Source organism: Pipistrellus kuhlii, unplaced genomic scaffold (genome assembly GCF_014108245.1).
Source record: "Pipistrellus kuhlii isolate mPipKuh1 unplaced genomic scaffold, mPipKuh1.p scaffold_m20_p_1, whole genome shotgun sequence".
Taxonomy (NCBI): Eukaryota; Metazoa; Chordata; class Mammalia; order Chiroptera; family Vespertilionidae; genus Pipistrellus; species Pipistrellus kuhlii.
In genome coordinates, this window is record NW_023425404.1 from 118,766,131 (window position 1) to 118,778,524 (window position 12,394).

The 12,394-nt window shown below is 43.3% G+C and overlaps 1 protein-coding gene across 4 annotated transcripts in view; it reads right to left on the reverse strand.

Annotated features, from left to right (window-relative positions):
- The window catches only part of SFMBT2 (Scm like with four mbt domains 2), a 201,255-nt gene that overhangs the window by 10,341 nt on the left and 178,520 nt on the right, over positions 1-12,394 (reverse strand). For all 4 annotated transcript variants that reach the window (XM_045588599.1, XM_045588594.1, XM_036461294.2 and 1 more), the window contains 2 exons: positions 10,391-10,500; positions 672-847 (listed from right to left, as the gene is read on the reverse strand). In XM_045588599.1, the coding sequence (XP_045444555.1) occupies positions 672-847; positions 10,391-10,500 (286 nt within the window). The remainder of the gene's footprint in view (positions 1-671; positions 848-10,390; positions 10,501-12,394) is intronic.

Here is a 12,394-nt window from a genome sequence, read left to right on the forward strand (position 1 = left end):
ACAGGGGAGAAACAGATTGTGACAAGGATGTTGCCCGTGTAAAAAAAAAAAAAAGCAGCGAAAGACTCGCCATAACTGCTTAGTGTTAAAAACCAAGAAGTAATCCTGGTGACTAGCCATTACCAATAACTTGTTTTATTGTGCCCTTCTTTTAGTTTTAGTTTTCTGAATCAACCAATGTCCTGACATGCATAAAAGCGTATACACTCTCGACTCTTTGTCGCCAATGCCAACCAGTCCTGATTTTAATCACCCACCCCCTCCTTAGACCAAGCTGGAAAACACAGAACCATTGGCCACAGCAGATCATAGAGAATTCTTCCACAGCAGTCCCTATGAAAAACAGCTCCAAAGGTTATTTAAGCCCGGCCAGTGTGACTCAATGGTTGACTTATGAATCAGGAAATCATGGTTCAATTCCAAGTCAGGGCTCATGCAGGTTCAATCCCCAGCGTGGGGTGTGTGCAGGAGGCAGCCGATCAATGATTCTCTCTCATCGTTGATGTTTCTATCTCTCTCTCCCTCCCCCTTCCTCTCTGAAATTAATAAAAATATGCTTTTTTTTTTTTTTTTTTTTTTTTTTAAAGTTACTTAAAAAACTACACACACTAACTACTTGACCCTGCAGTTCAGGCCCAGGGACCAATGTTCTGTTCAGTATTTGTACTCACTGTACTTGGTTTTGGTATGAATGGAGCAGTTTTCTGGGCAGTTTTCAGAAACCAGCACAGGACTGAACAAATTTGGACAGCACTCCAGCTTGGCACAGACCCGTCTGCAGAAGTCCGCTACTTGGTCAGAAGTTCGTACAATCTTGGCCACGGCCCTGTATGTTTTGCCTCTGTACCTAGAAGGAAGGAAGGAGAAATTTTGGCAAGATGCAGAATTACTCAGCCCTAGTTTGCAGAGTGTCTCCCAAAGTACCCTTTTATTTTGTGACAATAAAGCAGGTTCTGTGTGATTTCCATGTCATTTGTTTTTATCACTCTTTATGTACTCTCACAAATATTTTTAAGGAATGCCAGTGCTGACAGTGCTTAGAGAACCACCACAGTAAAGATTTCCACTTAGCATATTCTCACTGTGGCATACGTAATTCACACCAATTCCAGATGCTTCCAGAATCTAGATACTGTAATTTGTTGCTCATCAATTTTGAGAAGAAAACATTCTCCTGTCCAAGAAAAAACCATATGCAGTGAAATTACCAACATAAAATAGGACCCAGATCTTTGTAAAGTGGGTTGGGTTCTGCTTTAACATAAGTCCTGCAGGCCTCCTCCAAATATAGGGTGCCCCAAAAATATATACACACACTTTGGATAATTATAAAAGCGGTGTTTATTAAAATACATTTCATTTTCAAAATTGAGCGATCAGCTGTTTTGGGAGACACCCTGTTTTTATGGTAATTAATAATGTAAATAATGCCTCCTTGAAAGGATGAGCATTTGGAAATAGGTTGAATCAGCTTTCAATATATTTTTTAAACTATCATTGGCATAAAATAATTATAAACTCTTTGGTTGGCAGCAGATCATAGGTCCTTACTTTTAGTTCACATTCACTGAACTTAAGAGTCCACTGAAATGAGAACACATCAAATTGAAATCTTGAACAAGAAATTATTTTCCAGAAAACTAGCAGGTGGGGGTGGCTCTGGCAGAGAACAGGCAAGGCTTTTGGAAAGCTAACCGAATGCAGAGACGCTGCCCAGTAGTGAGTGAGGATGTGAGAGAACTCTTTGCAGCCTTGCTCTTTCACACACACAGAGGTTCAGGTCCCCGGCAACCCACCACACACCACAGGGACAGGAGGCGACTCGTGCAACTGGGAGTGTAACATCAGGTGATCATCACCAGTTTGTGAATAAAACACTTAAGTTCAAAACATTAGATCTGGTTCACTAAGAATACGGTGATGGAAATAAATAGCTTTTATTTCAACTTGGTGGGGGATTTTTTCTGTCCTTCTGAAGATAAATATTTCCCCCCTAAAATTCATTTTTTAAAGTATCAACAACAACAAAATAAATTCTAACTTGGAAAAACTGGCCTGTGTGTTCATTCACTGGTTTTCCCTGTCCCAGTCCCTCTGTCCTTCTTATTCTTCTGTCTCTGAAAGCCAAGCTGCACATTCTGGGTAGTAAGAACTACTGGTACAAAGCAATTCTTTACAGGCAAGATGGTGCTTTAAGACCACAGCCTTGTCCGACTGCTGACTCTTCTAGGGCCTCCATGGACCCTAGATATAGAAGCAAGCGTGCCCCGCCCTGAGAAGAGGCTTCCCGACTCGCTCTGGGTGGTTCTTGCTACTGCTTCCTTTGTGTTTCACAAACACAGCACAACTCTGAACAACACAGTTGAGAGTTGAAATGTATTTTCATGAACAGTGCCTTTATAATTATTCAAAGTGTGTGCAGATTTTTTGGAGTACCCTATATTTGGAGGCGGCCTGCAGGACTCATTTTTAAAAAAATATATTTTATTGATTTTTTACAGAGAGGAAGAAGAGAGGGATAGATAGTTAGAAACTTTGATGAGAAAAGACGATCAGCTGCCTCCTGCACACCCACTACTGGGGATGTGCCCGCAACCAAGGTACATGCCCTTGACCGGAATCAAACCTGTGACCCTTCAGTACGCAGGCCGATGCTCTATCCAATGAGTCAAACTGGTTTAGGCATGCAGGATTTATTTTAAAGCAGAACCCAACCTGCTTTCCAGAAGATCTGGTTCCTAATTTTATGTTGGTGATTTCACTGCATATGGTGGTGGAAACGGAGAATTAAAATACAGTCTTACTCTACATTTTCTCTTGTGATTTTTTTCTACTACGATTTTAGTATTTCTGGGGCTCTCTCTTCTAAAGAGCTCAGTATCAAGATTCGTAAAGTCCCTATAAAATAGTAAAATAACAGAAGGTAAAATAGCAGAACTGTAAAAATCAGGTCAAAATTCAAACTGTGGAAGTAGGGGCCACAGGCAGCTTTTTCTGTTCCCAGACATCACATTCGCAAGTGGACACTCCCAAAAGCACAGGGGAGGGCGCAGGAAAGTGGGAACAAGCACCGGAGACTGCACACAGGGTGGCCTTTTCTTCCTCTCCTGAAGGAGGATGACTCAGTGGAAGAGTTTCAGTACAGCCCTTCACAATTAGGAAAAACCAATCTAAACTTATGAAAATAAAATTAGTCATTTTTTAACTATATCTTTATTTTCATTGTTGACACTATTGCAGATGCCCCCATTTTGCTACCCTTTACCCATTTCCTTCCCCACCTTTCTCCCCACCCCCCTCACTCTGGCCATCACCGCACAGTTGTCTGCGTCTATGGGTTATATATATCTTCTTTGGCTAATCCCTTCACTTTATGTCATCCAGTCCACCCCTCCCACTTCCCCTCTGACAGCTGTCAGTCTGTTCCATGTATCCATGCCTCGCTTTCTATCGTGCTCATCAGCTTATTTTGTTCATTAGATTCCACCTATAAGTGAGATCATAAGGTATTTGTTTTCCACCTCCTAGCTTATTTCACTCAGTATGGTTTAAAGGGAAGGGATTCCTCTCCTCTTTCCTGCCCTTTGGGAATAATTCTGTCTAAAAGCCACGCCAGTGGTGGTAAGGATGAGAGGACAGAGCAAGGAAAGTGCCAGCCAGGGAAGGCAGGGTGGGACCCGTAGTTTCCCAGCCGGAGTGTGCACACTCATGTGCTGCTGGGACCTCCCTTCCCTGAAGGATGAGCTGTCCCTTTCGGTTTGCCCCAGCTGCAGAAGTTGCCTTGCCCTCTGCCTTCCCCCGGAGAGCCCCATGCAATGACTAAGTGTGGTAGGGGAAAAAAGGTGTGGCCACCTGGGCCAACTCTGGACAGCCACGGAGGGCCATAACGCCACAGCTGCCCACAGGCTGCAGATGGTCCCTCCCTCTGCCCAATCTGGTCTTTCTTCCTCTGTCTTCCACAGGTGTCCGTCCCCAGGGTCTTCCTTAGTTAAACCCCAGCTGGAAGGACCCACACCTGAGGCGGGTGAGAAGAGGGTATAAGGCGGCATTCTGTGCAGGCTGCCGTGTTCTGAGCAGGGTGAGGACATCTGCATCTGGCGGATAGCTGGCGTGGGCGGGTGCAAAGGCCTGGCATTGAGAGTTGGCCCCCGAGAGGGGTGAGGGAAGAACAAAGTGACAAGAGACTGGCACTGCACTGGAGCCTGACCAAATAAACATGCTGGAGGTGGTGTGAGCCAGGTTGCCCATGTATATTGGGGAGGTTGGGGCATCTGACCAACAATTTACTACCAAATCCATCTGGAGAAAGAATAGTCCATTTTTATTTTGTAGTTGCAATCTGCGGCTTTTCAAAATAAACATTAAAAAAATCATAAAAATTAAATGTATCTTATACAATGATTCACACAACATGAAGCTTAATGTATATTTCCCACCAAATGCATACTTTCGAGCGCTATTAGTACTGGAGTCATTTTCAGTTATTGACACAAATGTGGAAGAAAAACTGTTTGAAACATCCGAATCCAGACTGAAGCAATGATCGGGTTTGTTTGGGAGTTGGTCAACAAATCAGGGCAACTGCTCAAACAACTATTTTAACAAAGCCCGAGAAACCGAGAGAGGCGCTGGCCTACCAAGACATACAAGCATAAAGCAGCTCCAAGATCCTGCCCCATGGTGGGGTTTAAGGAGGCAACCGCGTTTTATGCAATACTGTCCTTTCTATTTTCTCAAGGACATTACACCACATCACCATTATATAACCTTCCAGACAGAATGGATCGACAGGTGTGCGCAGCCCCACCTGAGGGACGCAGATATGGGAGGGCAGCTGGCACCTTTGGCAGCACCCAGGCATCCAGGTGGAGCTGGAAGCCACAGTCCTCACCACTGCACTGCACCACTGCACAGGTGAACATCAGTATCTGTTTTGTAGCTGTCCGTTCCACTGAAGGCTTAAGAGCGGTATCCCAAAGACCTAACCTTACAGGCAGGAAATGTGAGAAGAGCTCAAAAGCCTGGGATAATGCCTTTCCCTTAGCCTCAGCCTCTCATTGTGAACTTGGAGAGAAAAACACTGAGCCATGTAATTTATTAAATGGCCCAACCAGGCTATTGTAAATAGGTGAAGATAAGATTTTCTTCAAGTATTACAAGGTTGTTGTTTTTGTGAGTGTGTGTGTGTGTGTGTGTGTGTGTGTGTGTGTGTGTGTGTTTTGGGGAAGATATTGAAAAAGACAAAGAAGCTAGTACACAGCAGAAAACTCCCCGACATTGTCAACAATCTCTGAGAGAAGGAGGGAAGGAAAGAAGTAACAGGCTGCTGGTCTGGAGCCCAGGAAGAGATGCTGAGTCCACCCAGGAGCAGAGAACAACAGACGAACAGAGAAAGGATAGCTCCCTTGGCTGCCAATGTGGGGACCCACTCAGAACCCCAGGGCTGATAGGAAGATTATTGTAAGGCAAAGGCATTTGAGATTCCACAGATGTAGAGAGAAGCTTTTTCAGAGCTTCCATTATCTGACTAAAAGCAGAAACTTTCGAGCAACGAAGACTGCCATAAATTCCCTCTGCGAGGCAGCTTCTAATCGCCAGAGAGAGACCAAGAGTAAACGTACCATAAATCCCCTCTTGGGAGTTTCACGGCCAGGACAGAAAGAGGGCTCCCGCTGCATAAACAAACATTATCACAGACTTGCTTATCTCCTATTTGTTCTCCTAAAACACATTTGTCTTTCCTAAAGAAACCCACCTCTTCTTCCCCTGGAGGCCTCTTCTCCATCCTCCCTTCCCCCCACTAAGCTAGGTCCCATGCAAATATATGTTGTTCCAAATCGTAAGGGCCCCCTGGGTTACTCAGCAAGGGGCACTCCTGCCCTTGCACCTGTAAGTAAACTGCACTTGTAAGTAAACTGTCTTTTCTCTTGCTAACTTGTCTTCTGTCAGCTTAATTTGCAAACTCCCAAGTACTGAATATAAGAGGCAGAGAAAAGGTTTCTCCTCCATGACCTCAGTAAGGAAGCGTGAGTGGCCTTCCAGTATCTTCCCACCAACCCAAGTAGGGACTTATTTCCACGTGTGCCCGCACAAGGCAGGGTGAAGAAAGACAGTGAAGGTGGAGGAACAAGAGTGCTGGGAAAAGTGGTCCCTTCTCCTCTAGGAAAGAGCTAAGAAAAACCACAATGGATTTTGAGCCAAAAGAAATAGCGCAAAAAGACAGACACTGGCCTGACAATCCCCAGAATCATCACATGGCCCATGCGGGATGCCCTCAACTTGGCCTAAGTCACATCATTCATCTTCAAATGACTCACATCAGGACCTTCTCACAAAATTTGGGTAAGCATTGAGAGGGCAGAATCCACATCCTTGTTTATTAAAGGAAGAACTAAAGGGGTAACCCCAATAACTCTGCAGAAATAAGGAAGCCTCACAAGCTGTCAACAAGGAGATCTAGCTCTGATTTCTTTCACTGGGCACACCACCCACGCCAGGGTCAATATGCTGGCTCCCTCACTGGTTCTCAGACTTGTGATACTCAACTCCTCAAAAACGTCTCTTCCTTCTTGATCCCTGCATTGCAAGTGCTGAGAGCTCTGTGCAATACATGAGGGAGGAGGAAGAATGGGGGGGGGGGGGGTAGGATAGGGGTGTTTACTTTAGGAGGACCACATCTGTGTTTGAACCAGCAAACCACACCTATAATCTGATGAACTGAAGCCCACACACAGAAATTCAGTCTTCTTTCCACACGCTGGTTCACCTGCCTGCTTCATGTAGTGTGTATAGTATACATTTTTCAGGGGAGCAAGTTGCATACATCTAAGCAAGGTAAACATTAACAAATGAGGAAACAAAATGTTTTTCAGCAAAAAGTCTCTGTTTGGGAATCCTTTTTCACATCATCTCCTTATAGCCAAAAATTACATTTTACTGGCTCATAAAATATGGGCATGAATAAAAGGCTCCGGAAAGTAAGATAAAAACACATACAAAATTAGTCACTGCTTATGAAAAACAAGAAACCAAGATCTTTTCCATGAATCCGGGAATGACTCACCTAAAAGGACAGATCTGACTAACACATTGCTTCTGCCTAGCTGATAATGAAGACTAATTCACTTGAAATTATATCAGGATATATCCTAGTTAAATAAGAAATAACTGGGGAAACCTACTAAACCTCCACCTGGCTTTTGTAAAGCTGATCACAAAAGCCACTCAAAGAAAAGCCCCCCAGACACACACCCAAGATTCTGTAACATATTGGAAAAACATATTTAAAAGTCTCTAGATGCATAGAGTTGGACTTTTTTTTTTTTTATTCCCACTAAGGTAGAGCCTAAATTCCTCCTCCTGAAATTCAAAACAATGCAGGTCAATTTAGTGCACTTCAATATCACCCGAAAGAAGTTTCTCTGACAGAACAGCTGGAACAAACTGCATCAGAGTCCACCTTTCCCTTAGCACTGCCACACTGCAGTGTGCCTTTCATGTTAAAGACTCATAATATCACAGACTCCTTACACAGTGATCAAATATTGCCTTGACTTGTTTTACTGTAATGGTATGGTTATTGGACAAACAGAAAAATAAATTCTGAGGAGCAACTGCAGGTGACAGTATTAGCTTTCCTTCTATGTACAAGTCAAACCTTTTCAATGGCACCTCCACCCTCCCAAGTAAATGGGTCTTTATTTACCTTTAGAACGGGGGTGAGGGGTATCCGGCCCACGGGCTGTATAAGGCCTGAGAACTCATGTGGTTTGGCCCTGCCAAGGCATTAGGTGAGCTAATTAAATGTCTGGCCAAATATAACAGGCTGATTTTTAGGTTGATAATTCTGTATGGCCCGAGAATGATGTTATAGACACCTAAATGGCCCTGGCAGAACAAAGGTCCCCCACCCCGGCTTTCGAAGTAAAACCTATTAGAAGCCCAGATGCTCAGTGACAGCATGCAGAGAGTCCTATGGAGGGTCTGATGCTCTTTCTTCCCAAAAAACATCCTCAGTGATGCTATAGTTTCCCAGACCACAACCATGGTGGCTGGATGCCCTAAATGCAGGCCTCTGTGCTGAGTTAATTTACTCATGACAGCGACCATATCAGCCTTTCAGCTCCCAGGGCAGAAGCCAGCTCTCTCTCTCTCTCTTGCTTCCCATTTGAACCAAAGAAATAGCAAGGTTGTCAGGATCTAAAAAGTTGTCGTTTTACATCAGGAGGAAGGAAGTGACTCAATACCCCCTGTGGGGAAAAATGCTCCCGCTCACTGGAAGTCTGTTGGCATTAGCAGCCGCAGGGAGAGGCCACTGTGATCCGTACACTCGAACCCAGTTCACAGCCCGTTCCCCAGCGCTGCTGTGTGCCATCTTGCTGAGGAACTCCCTGTCACGTTTGATATGACAGGCACCTCACCGCCTTTACAATAGAGCTGCGCCGTGTCTGCATTGATTGAATCAGGCAGGATTTAACAAAGGCTCTGATAGACATGGTGATGAGAAAATGAGTGCAAATACTGGAAAATGAGTGCTCCTCTGTCATGTTGGTATCTAGAGCAAGTTTCTAGCTTATGTAGGAGCAGGGGGAGATTTTAATAGAATGTAGGGGGTTGTTGTTGTTTTTTTTAACTTCTACTATTTCCATACCCATTAAATCTATTTTGGATATATTGAATGATATAGAAAATTTTAAAAATAAGAATTAACAAGGGTTTCTGTATAAATACTTACTCACTACTATAATCAATTGCCCTTGATTTTACTATTGCTAATGGTCATCCCCTTAAGTAAGTTAGGAATATATGGAATATTACCTTGGGAAAAAAACGTATTTTGGTCTTTCCTTGGTTACATGTGAAGCTCACTTAAATATTTCTTGGGAAAGAAATGAAGGATGAGCTATGGTCCCACCTTCCATTCACACGCCACTTCATAGAAACAGTCTCCTGTTTGCATATATTCCCTTTCACTTTTGTGATTTGGCAGAATATCTGTAGACCATAAGTGACTTTTACTGAATCTAAAACTACAGAGATGTTTAAAATAGACACTAGAAAGTACTGAGTGGGAAAATGACAAAAGGTGTTGATGAACAACGCAGTACGTAAACATCTCTACTTAGTACCAGTGTAGGGTTACTATAGGGTAGATAATTACTACTCATACACATTAATTTAATATTCCTCAACTTTCACTTTGAATAAGGTATGTACTTTCTTTAAAGAAGGGTTTACATACATGCTGGCCTCTGAAAAGTGGTTCACTCTTTCAAACAGCATCATTTCCCAAATGTTATCTAAACAATGTCAGTTCACTTGTACAAGAAGCTGACCAGAAGACCAATTCTATTTGAAAAGAGTAACTGAATATTAAAAGGCCTCCCAGGACACCAAAGCAATTACTAAACCTAAGTGGGGAAAGGGATCGAAACAATCCAGTTCAACCCTGTTGATCCAGGAGGTGCTCTCAGCTTGGGAACTCAAGAAACTGAAAGCAAAAACAGCACCTTTCCAATGAGCCTATTTCCAAATAAAGGAACAAGCTGAGCAACTACATGTCAATCCGCAGCATATTCACCAACGTCAAACAGAGGTACTGGTTCATTTTATCTTTTAGAGCAGTGGTTCTCAACCCTTTAATACAGTTCCTCATGTTGTGGCGACCCCCAACCGCTGCTGCTTTAGAACTGTCAACTCTCAGGGTAAAGAATGCTTGGGTCTGGCTTAATTAAACTTTTTACAGTACCAAATATTAAGCAATGCTAATGAATAATGCATATTGATAAGGGATAGTCTCTCTTTTATAAAAGTTTCCCCTTTTGGTCAAGTGATCTATTCTATCTGAACACAGCATGTTTTAATTGTAAATGTTTAGCACACTACATGTTAGTTAAGCAACTCCCTAGTTCAGCGCTCACCAGCAGGTGGTCCGTGAGGTCCGAAAGGTTGGCGACCACTGCTCTAGTTCACTGGAGGAATCCTTAGGAGGAATCCTAAGGCTCAAGACAACTCCGTGCAGCAAATGCCAACGATCAGTGCCCAGCACCCAGAACTACAGAGCAACAGTCCCTCTGCTGCCATTTCCCTGGGCTGTGGCCAAAAAGGGACCACAAGTTTCTGGCCCTGGCTGGGTTGTTCAGTTGGTGAGAGAATAGTCCCAATACACCACATTTGAGGGTTTAATCTTTGATCGGGCACATACAAGCAGCAACCACTGAATAAATAAATAAGTGGAACAAAAAAAAAAATATCAATGTCTCTCTCTCTTTTCCTTTCCCTCTCTATAAATCAATAATTTAAAAAAAAATTAAAAAGAGGAACAAGTTTCAAAGGAGCAGGGCAAGTATTATTACAAGAACCCTTGTTTCCCAGAATTAGAAACACTTACTTTGCCTTCAGCGTCTCCTCCTGAAAATTCCAGTGTGGATCTTCCACCAGTTGTAGTTCCCTCAATACCCTCCCAGGTTTGTAAGCTGCATTGATTATCATGCTAAGAACCTGTTGGGGGGGAAAGAAAACACTAAATGAACTTCAGTTGTAGCCATTCTCCCTGACACCAGGAGGCTCTGAAAACCCCCTGCTAATACAAGAAGCATTTGCTCTGCATCTCCATTCAGTGAAGAGCTGGGGACAAGTTCCATAGGTCATTCTGCAGGCTCAGCAGCAGGAAAAAAGGGTGGTACTCTCTACTCTCTCTGCTGAGGAGAGAGTGGCCCACTCTGACTAACTAACATTCCTGATTGCAGAAAAATTGAACTATTTCTTCCAATGTGTGTGTGTTCCATGTTGTGGAGGTGGCTCTGACTCCTGGTGACCCTATGAATGAGTGATGGCCACAATATCCTTTCTCAGCTCCTGCAGACCCATGCCTACAACTTCCAGAGAGCCAACAGTTGTTCTACAACAGACACTCTTCATAGGACTACTGACATTTCATTTTATTCTTAAAAGTAAATTATCAAAAGGCATCAATAAGAAGGAGACGACAGGTTCATGCCAATGCTTCTGGATAGACTGCAGATACAACAATTATGTGAAACTCACCTGATGCTGCCCCAATTTATGGATATTTCATACTAGGCTAATTGTCTCAGAGAGGCAGTGTTTCAAAAGGATGTTTGGAACACCCAACACCATCCAACATCTTATTTCCTCAAATGACCCCTTCACTTCCAAGCCCCCAAGTCCAACAAAATGAGCATGTTCTCACTGCCTACTGTGACACCCCCAGACAGACCATACCCACCCCTTCTAAAGTCTCAACTGCATGCTCTGGGGAGATGGCATATCCCTGTTCATCTTGATGTGTTTTTCAAACGAAAAGACAAGGAATTTAGATCCCTTGGGTCCCTCACCTTCCCATAAGCAAATCTTCATTAACAATGAACATTAATAAGTTCGGGCATGTTGCTGCTACGTGGATAGAGAACTGAAAGAATGTGAAGGTGCAATGCTGTGTACAGAAACTGAACCTATGGTTCAGTTTCATGCAATGCCCACGGTCAGGATCTGCCATGGACCAGGCCTGGGAGCACACGCAGGAGCAGGCCCTGCTGGCGCTCCTGGAGTCTCCCCCAGTCCTGAAGAGCAGAAGACAGGCACTGAGCTCATTCTTCATGTTTTAGAGCAAAACAACGTCAAAAGAATGATAAACATATCTTATCGAGATGGGACACTGGCATCACTGCCGAAGCACCTATTTTGTGTTGGAGGAGACCAGCACACTGTCAACGGGAAGGAAGGAGATACAAGTATGTTAGAAGAATTTTCATGTTTCAGTTTTCATGTATCTGATGTGTTCCAGAATATGACTGTCATGGTTTGTACCCTGATTTAATTCCAAAAGACAATAAAGCTTTCTCATATTAAAACTGGGGATTTAACCTTAAAACATTTTATACTGTGCAGTCGGCATGGCAACTGACTTTTCTTTCCTGGAGTAGCATTTTCCGGGGCCCTGTGACTCCCCATAAAGAAAACGGGGTTCAGCCAAGGCACTAAGAGGCCAGGACAAGGCAGAACAAGCAGCTTTGGTATATGTATTTATGTTTTCTGCATTAGAACAATCATCTGATTTTATTGTTTACTGTCAGTACAATTTACAGAGTTGGCTTAAAAATAAATCCAATCAGTACTGGTTGGAATAATGTGCAAAGTGTTTGTCAATGGACAAGAAAATTTCAACTGATTCTTTTCATCGTGTTTTACTGAGGAACCCCCGCAGCTACATGTTATTTGCTGCATATCAAAATGCATTTTGTGGCTGTGAAAAGAAAATGCCTTCCAGAGTTCAATTCAGCCTGGAGACAGGCAGCAATTAAATTGTAAAAAAGCATATGATATTGAATAATTTTCCCATGACTTTTCCCAATGCCACATCCTTCTTCTCTTC